This window comes from Mytilus galloprovincialis, chromosome 14, assembly GCF_965363235.1.
Source record: "Mytilus galloprovincialis chromosome 14, xbMytGall1.hap1.1, whole genome shotgun sequence".
NCBI lineage: Eukaryota > Metazoa > Mollusca > Bivalvia > Mytilida > Mytilidae > Mytilus > Mytilus galloprovincialis.
Window position 1 is genome coordinate 64,769,442 of NC_134851.1, and position 20,698 is coordinate 64,790,139.

At 32.1% G+C, this 20,698-nt stretch overlaps 1 protein-coding gene across 1 annotated transcript; it reads left to right on the plus strand.

Annotated features, from left to right (window-relative positions):
* Positions 1–822: 822 nt before the first annotated feature.
* Positions 823–16,357, plus strand: LOC143059204 (protein cueball-like). The gene is made up of 8 exons (XM_076232691.1): positions 823–923; positions 2,102–2,173; positions 2,858–3,032; positions 5,006–5,218; positions 11,458–11,579; positions 12,926–13,186; positions 14,767–14,866; positions 16,083–16,357. The coding sequence occupies exons 2-7, from the start codon at positions 2,113–2,115 to the stop codon at positions 14,838–14,840; spliced, it is 906 nt and encodes a 301-aa protein (XP_076088806.1). The 5' UTR covers positions 823–923; positions 2,102–2,112; the 3' UTR covers positions 14,841–14,866; positions 16,083–16,357.
* Positions 16,358–20,698: the final 4,341 nt, after the last annotated feature.

Here is a 20,698-nt window from a genome sequence, read left to right on the forward strand (position 1 = left end):
GGATAATCATCCAATACATGATATTTGATATAACTTAGATCATATGTATAGTCTTAAACTAATCAACTGAACAGTTGAAAGAATAAATAAACCATCAGATGGATACCATCTAATTCATCGTATAGACATAGTTATTATCAATCTGCCTATTCGACACGCCTTTCTGTTTGTGTGTTTCTTCCACAACCAAGAATCATTTTCGAAATTACAATGCACTTCGATGATTATTTTTCTCTGCTAGATTATAAAAGTTGGTACAAAAACAACATGATTGTAATACAAGAATTATATTGCATGATCAGTTTAAGAAACCTTGTCTTAACTTCGAGTGTGTGTTGCTTGAAACCAAATATGATTGATTGTACAGCTGCATATGCTACAGGGAAAGTTTAAAAGCGGCTCCTATTTTATATGTTCAACCTGGCAATAAAAAAGTTATATATGAGTGTATTTAATCTATACACATTAATATCTGTATTTGTTAAAAGGAGTGGGTGGACTGATTGTATAATGTCTAGTAGCAAATATATTATAAATGTACACGATCAGATTAGATTTAAAATACATTTACAAATGATATATAAAAATATATAAAGGTCCGGACAATTTATTTTCAATTCCCCTTTTTTGAACATGTAAAAACAAATAACAATCATACGTTTTGGAACAAAATTATATATGTTCAATATTACTATACTGTGAACATGTTTATAACAATATCACCTATTCAATATCACCCAATTTAAATAGCTTATTTTCAGAACCACTGAAGTACATCGAAATGTGTTCTACCATAACGTTGATGTATGATGTTGATGAAAGCACACACTTACATTTTGCAGTAACGAGATACTGAAGCATATGGTGAAAGAATCTTGTTTACAAAACATTTCTGGAATGCAAGTTTCTTGAAGTTTGACTAGGTAAGTAACTTTACACAGTTTCGCCTCGGGTGATTATGTTTTTTTTTCTATGACAACATGTGCACACCAGCGTTCAAAGACGTCATGATCATAACACCATTCTTTGACTTCAAGTACATAACGACGTTTTATATTAAGTGTCCTTCACATACCAACGTTCACTGACACCATGTGTAAAGCAAGGTTTAATGAATTCACATACATAAACAACACTACAGTCATAAAAAAATGACAAAAATGTGGTGAGATTGATTTTTGTTTGACAGTAAATGAAAATTGCATGCATTGCATGACCGAAAATTATCGAACAAAACCATACTTTTTTGGGGTTCACTCATATCCTGGATAAAAGAAAATGGTACGTCGGTCATGCCTGTGTATCTCATAACTCGAAAGGTTTCAATTCATGTTTTTGTTAGAATCTTTGCAAATTAAAGAGTCAACTCCCTTTAATTGGTAACTTTTATTGCATTTCTCTGAAGTTTAGTATTTGTGTTAGTTTACTTTTCTCAGTTTTAAGATGTTTGAGTAATTTTAGTATTCATGATTTCACAGTTTCTTTTTTGTCATATAATGCCCATGTTTATTATGTTCAACGAATTGGTGGTATATCTGTTTTCTGACTGTTCCTTGTTAAATTCAGCTTGAACTATCGTTTCGAAAACTTTCCATCATGCATTTCCTGGAAACTATTGACACATATAATTGTTGGGTATAATGTGAAGAGTCATTTTGTTGGTAATATTTCTATAGCACTACAAACAAAATTCATTAACTGCTTACATGGTCAGAATATACGTATATGGTATTGCTGCAGCAGTTAGTTTAGTGTAACTTTGGATGAATAATAATGTGCGCATGCCAGTTATTGTATATTGGAAAGTTAAAATTACTATGTTGTTTTTTTTTTTTGTTCGCAATATCAGTAATTGATAGTCCTACCTCATACTTTCTACAACTGCAGTTCATTTTAACATTTAAATCCAGAAAAAAGAATTCTCAAAAGAGGTGTACATTTATAAATCTGACGAGATGTGCAATGAGTCAAATAAAAATAATGTAAATCAAGTTCACTTATAACAAATAGACGAAGAGGTATGAATGACGTTGATCAAGTTTGCATAATGTAATGTATTTTATATAAAACTGATTTTAAATGCTGAAGAGATTATTTTTAGATCAGTTTAACATGAAGTGCAAGTTAGTGGTTTTGTCTGAATTGTTTATTTTATTCTGCCTTATTGGTCAAGGTAAGTACTAGAAACACTTTCAAATAAAATATTACAATAAATTAGCAAAAAATACCAGAAACAATTCTAAAAATATATACGGTTGAATAAGAAAAGAATGGCATAATAAGACAAACTTAATCTTCTTTAAAAGTACAACGAATAAACCCAGTAAAACATGAAATGAATCAACGTATCTTACATTTCTCAAATTTATTCACGAATGTTAAGGATGACAACAAATTAACAATAAATACAATATGTACATGAAGATGTTTCAACTATGTAGACTCCAACCAGAAATTGATGGTGAATTGGATTAACAAAATAATATGCTTTGCAATAGGCCACGCACGGACCACTGAGGGGTTTGTTGCAAGGGTTCTATACGACAAAAAAGTGTGGCGCTTTTTCTACGTATATCATCTTAAACGTCCCCATTCTGACGGGATATTGCTTCGTACTTGTACATTTCGCACAATAAACGTTATTAAAGGTGTACTCTTATATCGTGTATATATAATGTAGTAAGCGAAGACGGATAACATGATACATAGGAAAACGAAAAACAAACCAGTTAACAGTTTTGAAGAAATCAGAACCATGTCTTTTCTGTAATGATGCAACTTATATTTGATAAGTTATGATTTTGAGAGTAAAGCGTTGTGGCAATTATATATAATATATTTTTAATTCACATTGAAGGTGTTCAATTCAAACTTATTGTTTCAACGCTTGGTAAGATTACAGAAGTAAATTTGCAGACTAGGGCAGTTACACATCTTTTGACCAATCTAGAGAGTGAAATTGATTCTATGGATTATGATAATAAAAATGGATATCTTTATTTTCCAAGATACAGTAAAAACGACATATTAAGGTATGTCGAACTATTTGAGACTTATTTCAAAATATGGTATGAATGATACATCAATATACGTTATCCGTATTATACATTTAAAGTATTGAAGTTTATATGCATGTTTGAATAACTTTTCTTAAATCTTCACCTTTAATTTAACATGCATATTCGTGTTGTTCAAGAAATTTGTTCTGTATCATACACATTCTAAAGCTGTAAAACCTCAGTATTTTATAGGAACGATGGTTATGGTTACGACATAACATAATTAATATAGTGAGTTATTTAAAGTTCTCAAAAAATGAAATTCATTTTACTTTTAAAAACAGTTAAATTGCTATCCGGAAACTCAAAGTTACAGTATTGTACATATATACGAGTTTCATCCTTTAAATGATGATACAGTTGTAATAATAGTCATTAATCGATTAAGCGACAGAAAAAATCGGGATAAAAAAAATCAAAATCGTACCAAGCGTTTCTAGTCATTCAACAGACACACGAATGAGTATCGAAGTGACTACACCCGCAAGCTCTACCTCCCCGTAAATCGTCAATTTAGATAACCTGGGCACCTATTGTCTGATCTCAAAAACCTTATCATCACTGACATAGGCCGAAACGACGGTTGGTTAAGGGCCGACAGACTTGCCCGAGAAAGGTTTTGGATACAAACAATAAAGAACATTTTTCTTAGAAGTCATTATTGGAAAAAAAAGTCCATACCAACACTTTTACTGTAACTAAGCTTTTAGTACCGGACTCGCACGCACACGTTAAAGGAATTCATTCCTCCTCAAAAACAGCAATACTGAAAAAAAATATCAGCATATTAAAATCTTATAATTTGTATAACGACCACGGTTAATATTTTAGTTTGATTACCACACATCAACCTAATTTTACATCTTACTTATGTAGGATATCTATCCAATCAAGCATGATATACAAGAGGGACATTCAAACTCGCAGTTCGAAAACAAACTGACAACGTCAAGGCTTAAAAATAAAAAGACAAACAAACAAATAATAGTACACCAGACACAACATAGAACACTAAAGACACGAACCCTACAAAAATCTGGGGGTGATCTCAGGTGCACTGGAAGGGTAAGCAGATACTGCGCCTCATGTGGCACCCGTCGTGTTGGTTATGTTATTACAAATCCGTTAAATAGTGTAATTCGGTAAGTCATTCTTGAAAAGAGAAAGGAAATGTAGTTAGAACAAAAAGATACAATAGATACAATTATTTCGGCCTCATATCTTGACTTACATGTAGAAATTTACAATGAGGGTCTGTTAAAAGCAAACCTTTAAAAAAAAAGAGATGATTTCAACTTTCAAGTTTTGAATTTCCCATTTCTATGTAGCAACAATACAGCGGCCCCTTTCCTATGATGATTTTCTAGAGAGAAGTGTGATGCTCATAAGGAAGCTACTGAACCAATAGTTCCAAATGGTTAAGTTGAAATCTTCATTTTGTTAATTGAACGGATGTCATCTCGATTTGGTTGACCATTACGGAACATCTGATTAACAGATGATACCGTATATGTATAAAATGTCATAACTGCAATCATGTCCCCTTTTCAAGAATGTGACCTACGCAATTAAACTTGCATGAGCAACCCGATGGATGTCTCGTGTGGAGCAGGATCTGCTGATGAACACACCTCAGTTTTAGAGGGGTTCGTGAAACTTAGTCGCTGTCTTTTTATGTTGTGTTTTTAACCTTGGCGTAGTCAGTTTATTTCGACTTATAAGTTTGAATGAATGTCACTCTGTTAGATGTCGCCCCTATCTTATACAAGTTATTCGAAATATTTAATATTTTATCATGATTTTACTCTTTTTTTGGTCATGTTGTACCCTTTAAGACTTTCTCATTATATATAAATAAAGGCAACAGTAGTATACCGATGTTCAAAACGATATAAACGAGTAACGATACTGATAACAATTTGTTTTGCAATTCGTTTTTTTTTAAGATTTCGTTATCCATCAAACTATACGTACCAGACAGAAAATGTGACAATGGCAAATAACCCTATAGGTATAGCAATTGACCCATTATACAATCATGTGTATTGGATAGAACGATATACGGGCAAGATTTATCAGTGTAACATGGATGGATCAAATCAAGTGTTAATATTACAGGATTATCCGATGTTTGCTTTAACATTAGATGTTATTAACAGGTATGTCGACATATAGAAAATTATAATTTAATAATTTAATTATGGATGTAACGCGTCTTCTGATTGGCTGACGTTGGTTTGTTTATCAGCTCATAGACATAATATTGTCATGTGACCGTGACGTCATCAACGATTTTTCATGAATTACTCCAGTTTAAAAAAGAATTTAGAATCAAATTGTAAGGAATGACTGTAATATTTTTTTCTGTCTGTTCGTAATAACATAAAAAATGTGGTGAACACTTAAAAAAACAAATGCTGCTTCATTGTCAACACATCTGTTGGCCATAAAAAGAACGTTTATTTCTTGAAAAACAATAACAACAAAGAAACAAGGGAAGTTGTCTCATTGGCAATAATATCACATCTTCTTTTTTATATTAATTGTGTCTTCATTATAAAACACATGCATTTTACATCTATGTGTGGCATTTCATTTAATAATAGTTAAAATGGAAATAGTGTTTCTTAAAATTGCTTTCAACGTTGGTTTTCTTTTGTGCATAATGATACATTTTTTTAATAGACAATGATGAAAAAAACGTACAAACCGCCCTGTATTTTATTAAGAATACTGCTTGCATCTTTGTGTCGTTTCGCACTTTGACACAAAACACGTAATATGCTCTGTGACTCAGGCCGTTTATATGTATTTTAAATCATGTTTTGTCTACATGCAATCGATAGTGGATGTAGGCCTTGTGTAGGTTAAGTGTACACAAAACTAGGCATTCAGAACATTAATTGTACCATGTATAATTAAAAAAGAAACGATTTTTATATAAAATTGATACTTATAACACTTATTAATAAAGTTCTTTACAGAAATATTTGTCTAAACTTGATATATTTATTTGTGATAAAAACACTTTACGTAGCCTTAATAACCCCTTATCAAGACTCATTCATCATCATTGCCGAACACATAATTCATTTGAAATGATCTTCCCGAATCGACTGAACGTACACACTGACAGCAATATTTGCCACTGGTCTTTACTCAATCAACGATTCACTCGTAAATGCATTACTGAAAAAGGGTGAGGTTAATTGTTTGTTTGTGCAGTATCTCAAACCCGTTAAAATAAAATTAGAAATAAAAAAACATTACCCCCTCCCTTTGACAAATACTCCTTGAAGAAAAAATCCCATTTGAAACAAACAGACAAGATAGAAATGTAGAGATCCTTAACATCGCAATTCTTTTTCTATGTCTGTAAGCACGCCGATGCAGCCTATGTTTTAATACGTAATCGAGACATCTTTAAACTACTGCAAATCATCCAAAATGACTTTCTTAAAAATGACCACTTAACTTCAAAGAAAAAAGGGGGGGGGCTTCTGAGTCAGAATTGTTTTCTCGCGCGAAAGAATATATTTGGTTTATTTCGATGGTACCAATTCAATAATTAACACTATAATGTATGGGGAAACTTTTGATTCAGAATATTTGTTCATTCTAATGATCTGTACGCGCATACAGATTTGATATTTTTTTTTATCAAATTGTGGAAAATTCCATCCCCCCCCCTTTATTTTAAGTCAAGTGGTCGTTCCCTAACTGCTAGACAAGTTGTTCGAAATTCGGATCTACGTAATGAACATTTAAATGACATATAGTTGACAAGTGTGAACAAATCTTATGTACATGTAGCTAAACAAGGTGTATAGATGTGAACAAATTTAATGTGAAACTAGACAATACGCGTACATTACATTAAACCAAATGAAAACATGTTTACGGTACACGGTGTTTGGTGTGAACACGGCCTCAGTAGAGATTTCCAATAAAATGACATTACTTGACATAACCGATCTATCTGACCGTATCTCGGCCTAATGCATTGAAGGTTGACGAAGGGGGCCATAAACTGTATGAAGTTTTGACTCGCTGAATACACACACTTTGTTGGAATTAATATTATTTAAAAACTAGCACAATTTATTTTTTTTTTTTTTTTTTTTTTTACATTTTTGTTATCAAATTTGCCGTGATTTCACCGAAAATAAAGGGGATACTAGTAATTAGTTCAGTAACCGGTTATCAAACACACCGATCATTACTTCGTCAATTCAATTGACCTATATATTTATCTCTTAAACTGTGAATTCTTAAAGCTCAGAAATCAAAATTAAGTTTGAACAAATAAAAATAATAAAATATGAAGCGTGATCATATTCACATTTTTAAGTTATCAGATTGAGGAAAGAGGTTCAAACACGCCGGAATGTAAAAGGTGTACACAACTTTCCTTTTCTTCTATTTAGCATAATCCTATAACTATTTCAAGCTACTTTGGCAAAAGAAAAATTAGATCACTGGTGCATCTGTGTCACCTTTCCGTAGAACTTTAACAAATGAATTTATGAGGACGCATCTATAGAACAATTATGAATACACTTTACTGAATCATATAATTATAATAATATATCCTGTCTTTAATTATTATGATGCATGGGTTCTAGGAAGAGCCCGTACAAAGGTAGGTGTAATATAACTTCAATGTTCTTAAGTTATGCTTTTCTAAAATAGTTGGCGTTTAATAACTGTCTCTCTTGGTCGCAACTTCTCGACACTAACCTCTCAAAGATATCAATGGAATCGAAATATGGTCCACATTGGTCTTGTTCCGTTTAGCAGTTTAACCATTGCCAATGTTGGAAGTCCGTTAGATGTGCGGGTTGAACATGTACGCAGTCCCGTCCGGTCAAAATACGGAAGTTGAATCCGATGCCTCTTTTAGATATTATGTCACGCTCTCTATAAGTTAATGGTGTATACAATATTTGCCACTGGACGTTAAGCAACCAACTGTCAATCAGTCAACAGTAGCGTAAATTGAATTTTATTTCTGATGAGGCAAATGATTTGAATCCTGGAGGTTTAAGCCTCACCTTTGTTAAGGCAATGGCAAAAACATAGTGCCTATGAAAATTCAGAATTGTTGGAAATCTATCATTAACATATATTTCTAGCGCGCATTTAATCAAACGATTCCAATTACACTTCTTTTTAAAGGCCTAGTTCTCAGTATTCGATTCGGTATTAGAATTAAGATAGGTTCCTGATCGACAAAATTATATGTATGATCTCCTCTAAAATGTTTTTTTTTACACATTAGGGGATACTAAATTTAAGATCTACTATGTCTTCTAACTTTATTAATTTAACTTTTGTCAGCATGTATAGATGATACATGTAATAAAATGGAGAACTTTATTAAGTCTTGTTTATATTAAATAGGGTTGAAGAGTACTCCATAAAATGTAGGAATGCTGCGTGTCTGTTCAAAACCTTGCTCACCAAAAGTAAGTTCGTTTAAAAAACGCAGCTATGACCCCTTGTTCGGATCAGTTGTTTTCAATTTACACTTTGTATGTTACTTAAACAAATATCCGTATCTAGCTTCCTATTTTATGATGTATCTTGGATTTGCATCCGATAACAAAATCTTATTATGCTATGTTGTTCAATGTTACTTACCTTACACATTTCCGTTAATATAATGATTATTTCCCCTTTAAAATGAATTCAGTCACCCATTTTAGTTTTTTAACAATAAATGGATAAAATTCTCCTAGTTAGTTCACGTCAAGAGATATTAAATATATTCCCTGAAATTGTCTTTTGTATTTGGACTCCAATAGCATATCCGTTAAAGAATACATTACAATCCATCGAACGCACCTTAATTCTCAAAAAAAAAAACTTTTACATATAGCGGGATTTCTTTATCAATGCATTGTGTAATAAATGAAAAAAACAACTTTTGTTTGTAATGTAAATGGAAGCGATAATTATATGAATTTTCAACCTTTCTAAGGATAGATTCTGAAAAAATCGGCTTTCGATATTTTCGAAATTGTCAGAAACATATCCTTTTAAATATTTTCCCCGAAACAAATGTAATAAAAAGATCGGTACACTATAAAGACAGAAAAGCGTATAAGTGGGCGTTCATCTGCAAAGTATATTGAATAATCAAAGATAATTTGATACTTATACTAGGTATACGAAACGTTTGTTACGTGATTTTATGTCAGTAAAATAAAAGCAAGAATCCACAAAACCACGTGATAAAAAAAAATGCATTATTTCTATCATGTTTCGTCATAATAAAAAAACAACAACATATGAACGATCATTCAAGTGTGGGATTTTAAAAGTCTTGGAACACTTTGTTTAAACTAGAGAGACGTATTCAATCAAATTTGATGGTTGGCAATAACCCGTCCCATTACGTCCGTACGTCGAGTTACGTGCGTGTGTCATTTTATTGGAAATCTCTATTACGACTTTAGAGAAATTCGATTTAATGATTAATATTAAAAGAAAGGTTCTGCTCAAAACGATTCGCCAGTGTTAAATCATTAGACAATGGAAAGCAGGAAGACAAAATCAAAAGCCAAACAGATTCTACACGTATGTTATCTTCTCTGTATATAATAAAATGTAGATGAATTCACTAAAGAATGAACTTAGGTGAAATTAAAAATATCACGAAATTAAAATTGATACTTTATGTTGGATGAGCAATAGTTAAAAAAGAAAATAAGCTTAAATTACTCATAAGTCATTGAGCTCCTTTTCGATTAATATAACAATATTCAAAAAATCATACGTATTTATCTCCAAATAGATACGATATCCCCGGGATTGTAATCATATCATGATTTCCTTAATAGAGGGTTGATGCTCACAAGGAAGCTATTAAACCAAGTTTTCCAAATCGTGAAGTTGAAATTATCCCTATGTTAATTCTACAGACGGAGATGGTCGAGTGTTATGGCATAACCGTTTCACAGATGATATTTTCTTTATGTCGTAACTGCAATCCGCGAATATGAACTACCGAGTTAAACTATTCCAACTTTATAGAAATACGTAAACACTTTATCAGCTTTCAATCAGTTTTGTTTATTTTGTTTAGTTTCATATCTTATCTTATCTTATTCTGACAACGGACTCAGACTTCTCTTAAACCGAGTTTTACTATGCGTATTGTTGTGCGTTTGTTTTTTTATACATTGGCTAGAGGTATAGGGGAGGGTTGATATCTGAAAAAACATGTTCAACCCTGCAGAAATTGCGGTTGTCCCAAGTCAGAAGCATCTGGCTTTTGTTAGTCGTGTAGTCATTTTTATTTAAGTTTCTTGTGTGTAATTTGGAGTTAAGTATGACGTCCATTATCACTGAACTAGTATACATATGTGTTTAGTGGCCAGCTGAAAGACGCCTCCGGATGCGGAAGTTTCTTGCTACAGTGAAGTCCAATGGTGGCCTTCAGATGTTGTCTGCTCTATGGTTGGGTTGTTGTCGCGTTGACATATTCCCCCTTTCCATTCTAAATTTTATTTCTGACACAGTTTGTTTCTAGTGCCGTGTGGAAACAGAAAAGTGCCTCCCCGTGCTTCAGGTTTATGCTCTTGTATTATACTAGATTATGGAGTGTGTGTCCGAACGAGAACTTCTCTAAGTTCATTACTTTAGGAATATTTATCAAAAAGTAGTATTTTAATATTCAGTCCCATTTCCATTCGTATTATTATTAAACGGATTTGTTATAACAGGAGCCACACTTTGAGTACCACATGTGGAACAGAATCTGCTAACCCTCCGGTGCACCTGAGATCACCCCCAGGTTTTGGTGGGGTTCGTGTTGCTTAGACTTTAGTTTTCTATCTTGTGTACTATTATTTGTCTGTTTGTCTTTTTATTTTTTTGACATGGCGTTGTTGGTTTATTTTCGATCTGTTAGTTTAACGATTGTCCCTCGGGTATCTTTCGCCCCTTTTCGAGATATTTTTTTTATAGTTTTGGCTAACTCGAACTTTCAACTTACCTTTGCATTGGTATTTTTTAGGTCTCCCAATCAAAAGAAACAAATAAGTATTCTGATTAAATTTTGGCAAACTACCTAATATGAGCTATCAAATCTATGGACAAAAAACAAAATTGGGGTAACAAACTAAAACTGAGGGAAACGCATTAATTACAAGAGGAGAACGACGACACAAAATCAAAAGTAACACCCACAGAAACGGACTAATCATTAGACAAAACCTGATAGGAATAAAAAATATAACAAAAGTACCGTGACACGTCTTATACCGCCTTAAACGATAGAAATTTCGGATAAAAAATCTTTTGTTTTGCATTTCTTAAAAGTAAGAATTGCTTTATATAGATGTTCTTCTTTCATGAAAATGTCCAAGTAATTTCACCATTTACATTACAGATGGATATATTACAGTATAATTGACACCTCACACAACGTTATACGGCGAGCAAGAATAAATGGGACTGAAAAACAGACTTTTACAGATGTGCATACACAAACAGTATCTGGTTTGAGTATAGGTATGATCATAATTTAAATACTACTGCGACTTCCACTATTATTACTTTTAACACCTAATGTTTCTACTAATACTAATACTACTACCACTTTGATACGTTAAGTGTTTAAATTAGTCAAATGGTAATGTTTCTCTGTTAATCAAGGTTAAAATCAACAGCTTACATGGTTAAAACATATACACTTGGCAGACGCGATAAACAGTTATCTTGATGATACCGGTGCCAAGCCGTTTGCAGACGCTTTACAAAAAATACCACCACCGGAAAGAACTAGTTTTGTTTAATATAAAGTTCGAAACGTGATTGTTTTTAATGAGTAAACATGCTTACAATTTGAAAGTTATTTTCTCATATTACTTTTACAAATAGACAATAAACACAAAGGTTACACATATGTGACATGCAATAGGTGCAATTACATGTTGATATATGTTAAAAATATAAAAAGACTGGTATACAAAGCTATATAACACATAATTATGATGACAAACAACGTCAGTGTCTAGAATCTATACTTCAAGACCATAACGTATTATCTTTTATGTTGATACTGAATATTAATAAACAAGTCTTGGTATCTTCAAGTTAATTTCGATAAAGGACGAGGTGTATTTTAACATAACCATAAGTTATTATCCTTATGCTCAGATACTAGTTATTGCTCACAAAGTCTGAAGAGCAACTGCAACCTCGTGTGAATGCCGAATTAGTTGGGAAATGTATATCTCATATTTAGGTTAAAATGATATATTGCTGATAAGGTATGAGACAATTATAATTTCAAAATTAAAATCGTCCTTTTTATCATTAGGGGCCGAATTTGCCCGAGTTGTCTAAGGAGTTACTACTGTGATCACTAGCCGATCAACATTGCTGTTGGGAGTTCGAACCCCGCTGGTGCGGGTGCACTCGACCTAATTCCTAATTGACTAGGATTGTCAATTTGCCTATCGAAGATCGGTTGTTTTTACGGGCACTCCGGCTTCTTCCACCAATAAAAAAACTGGTCGCAACGAAATAGTCAAAAAGTGGTGTTTGGCGTGTCGTTGTTTAAACGCCAAAATAAAAAAAAACCAATATTTGTGATAATAGATTCATGTACTGAGATGATCGCTTAATTTAAGGTAGAAGTCTTTATGAGAGCATGTAACACACACACACACACCAATAGATGTAATAAAGTCGTTGTCTTGTGGACGATCAACATGTATTCTTTCAACTAAAAAATGTAGATAACAATCAGTAATCTTTAATTAATAAACATAGACAATAATACAAGTTCATTTGTTTTTTTTTTTTTTGGCGAATGCTTGAAATTAATTTTGATAAAACAATTTTCATATCAGATTTTAATGAAGGACAAATTTATTGGATGGAATATATAACTGGTGATTTGATGTCTTCAGATGTTAAAGGAACTGCCGTATCACAAGTTTTCATGACGAATACTGCCAATACAAATAGAGGCATACATGCATATCATAACATAATATACTGTTCAAATGGCAATCAAATACTAAAGGTCACAGTATCATCAACAGTTACAGCGAATATCACATACACAGACAAAGAACAAATTTATGGTGTATTTATTTACAGTGAAACAAGTTAGTATGTTATTCAGCATTTTCTTTTCTTTTAACACTTGAATGTGTTTTTAACGCAATGGATTGCTATTTAATTATATAATTGGTACGTACCATTTGCTCCGAAATACTTGTAACTTTAAACATATATTTTACAGTTGATTTCATATGTAATATCATCTGCAATAGAACGATTTTTATATAAAAACATGATTAGATACATCGTAGATTAAGATATAAGTTTTTAATTTTGAGGATTTTTATAATGCAAACAAGCAGTTGTCTTTACATACTTCATTATTTGATTTGTCTAACGTGTTAATAGTGTTGTGTGAACACACTTATATACATATGTAACTTTCTATTTTCTGAAAATGTTGGAACTGCTTGATGTTACCGCTTCCTAGCATATGAGTATAACCAACATCTAGATAATGCTTTGACATATGTAATTTAATTTGCTTCAATTACAACTAATCCAGAAAATTCAATTGAAGATTCAAGTTTGTCTTCGCATGATACCTAGCTATTATTGGAATTAGCAGTTCTTTATAATATCAAATTAATATTAAAATAGCATCCCTCAAAAGTTGTATATTTATAACATGTTTGAAACTGTATTATTCCCTCGTCAGTTTTGCCGTTCATAAATGTCACAATCGTTTTGTATATACACAAAATTACATAGTTAGACGTTAAATAATGGATATTTGTTTAAAGATTCATTCACATTTAGAAAATTTAGAAAATACCCATTTTCAATACTGTAAATGCAGAAATTATTGCTGTGTTTGTCGTTATTATTGCAATAATTTAAAGTCTAAAGAGACAAAATCGCAATAATAATTGATCGCAATAATTTCTGAAATTACAGTATATGTAAATGTATTACATTAATGTTCGCATTGCTTTTAATTTTGAAAGTTTATCTGTGTTTAAAGATATGGTTTTAGTTAAGGTAGGTATGGAAAATACAATTTTAAGGTGATACCTAACACTACAGAGAGATAACTCTGTAAAATCATCTAATTGTTTTAATTACGTTGTGTTGTTAAGGGAATATTAAACTTTTCGATGATCAAAATAAGTGTTTGTCAAACTGCTATATAACAAGTGTAATTTTTCTGATAAAACGGTTGGTTAACATTTTTTGAATTTTAATATTTTTGTAAAAGGGTCAAAGTAAATACTTTGTCAAAATTTTAAGAAAATTAAACGAGCCAAATTAATTATAGTTAAAGTGTTGGGTACCACCTTAAGTCCAGTCACAGAAAATTATGAGTATGATTTCTGTCTATTTATTAAAAAAGGATAATTATTTTTTCCATTTTTTTTTTATTTTCAAAAATCTTTATCAAATCTATTATTGCATCCTGGAAATTAGTTCTTCATGTAACTACATCACTTAAAAGTAATGATTACATAATTCATGATCATATAAGATATGATCTTGTCATGCATATTAAATAACCAATCTAAATTGATGCAGTAAACATTCGTTTTTTCGAAAACAAATTGCATATAAGTTAACAATGAAACGAAGAAAAAAAAAAGTAAACATCTTTTATTTTAGCAATCTTATGTGTTTAAATATATTGTAGTTTTCAATGAACAGAAAATGCAGATTACGAATGCAGTATGCCTGGGTGAAATCGACAAAACAGAAACACGATAATTATAACTGTATTTTTATCTAACACTGTAAGTAGTATGCTTTACATGTGTGCATACATCAATACATACACTTTAAGAATTGTTATATTAATTTCTAAGTTCCCAGAATCTGGAAACGCCGTATTGTGTACTGACATTAATTGAAAAGACAGAACATAATTTAAGTAGTACCTACCATACGGTATGGGTTTCATATTGTTGAAGTCCATACATTAACTTACAATTGCTGTCATCCACGTTATTTAAACTTTGGTGGAAAGTTGTCTTATTTGCAATTATACCACATCTCCTTATTTTCGTATCAACTATAGCTGACCATGGTTTGTAATTTATTTAATAAGTCTGATTGTGTAGTAGGTTATATTGGTATAATCTGTATGTTTCTCCACAAATGCTCAGCCTGTTTCGAATATTGCCTCGAGGACATGATCAGACGTGACCTTCAAATATAGTCTTTCCTGGTCTACACTGGTTTTGTTCTAACTAAGCGCATTTATATATTGAGTTTTCAAAATTTTGCCAAGTTCTTTCAATTGGTAGTTTGGTTTATTTCTGTAAGGTTCAGTCATTCAGAATACAAAAGAAGTTCATTCAGACAAATTAATTCAGAACATGTCTGTGACTTTTTAAAATCAGCTTGAATTTTAATAGCAACTGACAGCTTTCTCAATTTTATGTATTGCACCAAATTACCAACTATTCTTGCATTTTGTAAGATTATTATCTAATGTCATCAGGGTAGATACGAGTTACCAATGATTTTTCTTTTTGTGATTTTTTTTGTCATTATGAGCACAAACAAGTAATTTAATCCTATTTTATAATATCAAGAACTCTATACTTTTTACAGCGGTGTTTTTATTTTCAAGTTTATTTCCGCAAAAGTAGATACTCGCAAATTCATATACAAGTTACACAGAAATAAGAAGAAGTGGTGTGAGAGCCAAGTCACAATGTGTAAAAAGTAAACCATTGTCGTTCAAAGTATGGCTCAAACACAATAAAAAAAATACTTTTCATGTGCCCCTATGTATATACATTTAGTACTCATACTATTAGGATTTAGGGTAAATACGTCTCTGCAAGTGACAAATCTACGACAGATCCATTCAATGACGCACAAGTGAAAGGTGATGCATGGCTGAAAACACATATTACAATATATTCATACTTACTCTAAATATCACAACAACATTGTTAAATGTACAAATTCGTTAAAGTAAACAAAAGTTTCTTTTTCCAGGATATCGAGACAATATTGCTTGTACTGTGTCCAGAGCTCTCGACAAATCTGCCACCTAGACTGAACCAAAAATTAAATCTCGAGTGGCTTTATCCAGTCAATTAAATCTTAGGATCGTTTTTCAGATATTGAATATGAGCGTTACCAATCCTGAATCAGTGCAACTAAGATGATCAGACTACTAATATACCAATGTATTTTCATGTCAATATTATTCTTAGACTTTTGAAAAAATGCACTTTAGAAGATAGAACATTCAATTATTATTTGTTGTTATTTCAGTGACTTTCAAATGTGAACTGTTTGAAATATTCTTAAATATAAATATAATTGAATTTCAAGTTTTTTAGTCGTAAAAGAGGGACGAAAGATACCAAAGGGACAGTCAAACTCATAAATCCAAAACAAACTGACAACGCCATGGCTAAAAATGAAACAGACAAACAGAAAAACAATAGTACACACGACACAACATAGAAAACTAAAGAATAAACAACACGAACCCCACCAAAAACTAGGGGTGATCTCAGGTGCTCCAGAAGGGTAAGCAGATCCTGCTCCACATGTGGCACCCGTCGTGTTGCTTATGTGATTACAAATCCGGTAAATAGTCTAATTCGGTAGGTCATATTCATGAAAGGGAAGGGGATTGTAGTTACGACGTAAGGAACATATCCGATATCATTTGTGAACGGTTATTCCATATCGGTCAAACAACTCGTGATGGCGTCCGTAAAATTTACGAAGTGATGATTTCAACTTCACCATTTGGAACTCTTGGTTTAATAGCTTCCTTGTGAGCAGCAAACCTCTATCAAGAAAATCATGATAGGAAATGCAAGCACGGGAATATCGTATTAATTGGGAGATATATACCCCGTATGCAGGTGCTCCTGGAATGTTGCTACTTAGAAATGGAAAGTTCACAATTGGAAAGCTGAAATCATCTCTTTTGTCGTAAAGTTTTGTTTTCAACCGACCCTCATTGTCAATTTCTAGATCTAAGTCAAGATATGAAGCCGACTTAACTGTATCTGTAGTATCCTTTATCTCTAGTTCGATTGGATAGATGAGTTCCACATAGTCACCAAATTTTGAATTGTTTAGTGAAAGAACATCATCCATATAGTGGAAAGTAGAGTTAAAGGATATTGCTAACTTCTTATCTTTCTTCCTAAGAAGTTCCTGCATGAAGTCAGCCTCATAATAATAAAGAAACAAGTCGGCGAGAAAAGGGGCACAGTTTGTTCCCATTGGAATGCCGACAGTCTGTTGAAAAACACGTCCTCCGAACGTAACAAATATGTTGTCAATCAAGAAATCAAGCATCTTGATAATATCAGTTTCAGAGAATTTTTTGTTTGAATCAGAGTGATTCTTTACAAAGTAGGATTTATCCCTCCCTAAGACAAGATACTTGTATCTACGTTGGCCATTCTTTTTTCTGAAGCAAAGTAATACCAACTCTTTCAATTGGTCTTTTAGTTTGGAATGTGGAATGCTTGTGTACAGAGTAGAAAAGTCAAATGTTTTAATACTGGTACAAAATGAAAGAGAGTTAGATTGTATGTACTCTAAAAGATCTTTTGAATTTTTAAGTATCCACATCTGATTCACGCCACCTCTAGAATAGGCAGTTTCACAATAACTTTGAAGCCCGTCTTTGATTGCTGATAAAATAGATGTTAATAATTTAGAAAGAGGTTTCGTGGAGCACTTGGAAGACCCAGCAATATACCGTTGTTTGTAAGGACACTTATGTAGTTTAGGTATCCAATACAGTGATGGAAGATCCAGTTTTTCATCTTTGGTTGAAATTCCAAAGGATCATAGAACAGACCTATGATTATCCAGGATTTCCTCTTTGGTAAGTGTCGTGAGAGTATATGTTGAGTTTCCAAGTGAATTGTCAATACCTAATTCGTTTATCAAGCGATAAACATTTTCGAAATCAACTTCCTTTCAAATTGAAATAAGATTTGGATTCAAATATATTATAATGATAATTACGTTTTGATGTATGCTTAAAATCCAGCTGCAAATATTACATACATATTTAGGATGATAACAGGTACATTAAACATGCATATGAAATAGGTGATAATCAGTTATAACCTACAAGACAATATATTGTTTAACTCACTTTTACCCTACTTTTAAGATAAAGAACCAGAGAAGCATCTTCAACTAGAGATGACCAAGAACAACAAAGACAATATTTCATTTTTCCAAATGGCTGCTTCACATAAATGTCCTTTGTATTATCACGTTTATATTACGTGTTCTATATTTAACTTGAATGTCACGACATATACATTTATCAGGTTGTATTATCACGTTAATTTCATGTGGCAATATACACAACGTGAATATCACCTGTGACCAACGTTTTGTTCACGTTGTGCTCATAACGTGAATATAACGTTTCTGCTCGTTTCACGTTCTACTCACGTTGTGTGGACAACGTGAATATCACGTGCTTCTCATGTTAAAATCACGCTGGAAAACATTGCCTGAGTATTAAACTCTGAAATATATAAAAAAAAAAAAAGAAACTATAATTAAATAGCATACAAAAAAAACAAAGGCAAGAGGGTCCTGACTTGGGACAGGCACTAAATGCGGCGAGGTTGAACATGTTTTTTTTAGATCAAAGTCCCCTTTTATACCTCTAGCTTATGTAAAAAAAAAAACACTCCAAAATACGCACAGTAAAACTCAGTTCAATACAAGTCCGTTTCTGATGTTAGAATGGGAAACAAAAGAATATAAATGAAATGACAATTATAATCAATTCATAAAGGACTACTAGCAGTTACTGACATGCCAGCTCAGTTAAACTGATTGAAATATTATGACCTCATCATATGAATATCAAGCAAAAATCCTCTTGTTAGTGATTTAATATTATACCATCATACAATATACGAAAAGAACATAACCCGTAGCTTGCCAATAACTGGTTTTGGAATAGATATGTTTATTTCCGATGAAAAGACCCTATAAGCCAAACTATGAAATCTAGAATGATCTGACAACCGGATCGTAGCTATAACCTTTCTGAATTCGACTGTTTAAAGGTTTTGTTAGCTTCAGAGGTGAATGCCGACATGTTTGTCCTTTGTTAAGAAAATTACCGTAAAAATATTGGATGTGAAATACTTGAACGTATAAGATTTCTGCAAGCTAATATGTTGACTAGTTTGTGTTATCGAAAACCCTCGTGTAATAAATTTTCAGTACTACATAAATGTCTCTTGCTAAAATCTGATACGTTGTTAAATACACGATCAAATCGAAAATTTAAATAAAATAATAAACACACCATAAGATCATGACAAGAGAACGTTTACATGTAAAAATTAATAATTAACCGTAAGAAATGAAAAATCATATCTTTTATCATAAATTTCGGTATTATGTTTCCCGTTAGTGATAAAGATATCAAGATCTAAGAAAGGAACGGACAAGGCAGGGTGTATTGATAGTATTCACTTTACCTAAAATTAGTTCAACAGGATATTTTTTTTTAGTAATCATACTGTTGACGTAATTATTGAGAGCCAATATATCTTCCAAATATCTAAATGCATTGTTAATTTATGTATGTGACGTTCTTTCGATGGTTCTTTCCTAATTTTAGTCATAAATTGTAACTAACAATAACAGAAAGACGTCCGCAATAAGTGGTGAACAGTTAGTCCCAATTTGAATTCCGAAAGCTTGACGATATACGGAATCTCCAAAGCGAACAAAAGTGTTATCTAATAAATATCTAAGGGCAGTTATAGTAACAAAGCATGTCCAATTACATAATTCTTTGTGTGTTTTACTTAAAAAAGATAGTTTGAACATATGTGAAATTGAGAATGGAAATGGGGAATGTGTCAACAAGACCCGACCATAGAACAGACAATAGCAGAAGGCTCACCAATAGGTCGTCAATGCAGTGAGAGGTTCCCGTACCCGACGGCGTCCTTCATATGGCCCCTAAACAATTATATATACTAAATCAGTGATGATGAACGCCATACTAAACTCCAAATTGTATACAAAAATCTAAAATTAAAAATAAAATACAAGACTAACAAAGGCCAGAGAGTTATGACTTCGGACAGGCGCAAAAATGCAGCGGGGTTAAACATGTTTATGATTTTTATATCTCTAGGCAATGTAGAAAAGGAAACGCATAACAATACACATATTTAAATTCAGTTAAAAAAGTCCGTGTCTGATGTCAGAAGATGTAACAAAAGAAAATAAACAAAATTCTGACTTTGTTAATGTCCATACACTTAGATGTATGATGTTTTTCTGTTTAGAATATGATGCAAAGTGGTATACATGGTATATGGGGTAGAAAATTAAAAACTTTGAGCAGATTCAAAATCATCAATATGAGCATGCAATTTATCAAGTTCTTCTAAAGAATTTTTTACACTCCAAAAATAATTAATTCCACTTTTCCAACGGCCTTAATTCAAAAATGTAGTATTAGGTTTATGATTTTACTTAGCGTATTAGTAAGAAGAATAGACAATTTAGTAATGAAGCAATGGATTGAAGACGAAACAAATCTATATTCGTGAGTTATTTTGTGTAGCTTCAGAAACCAT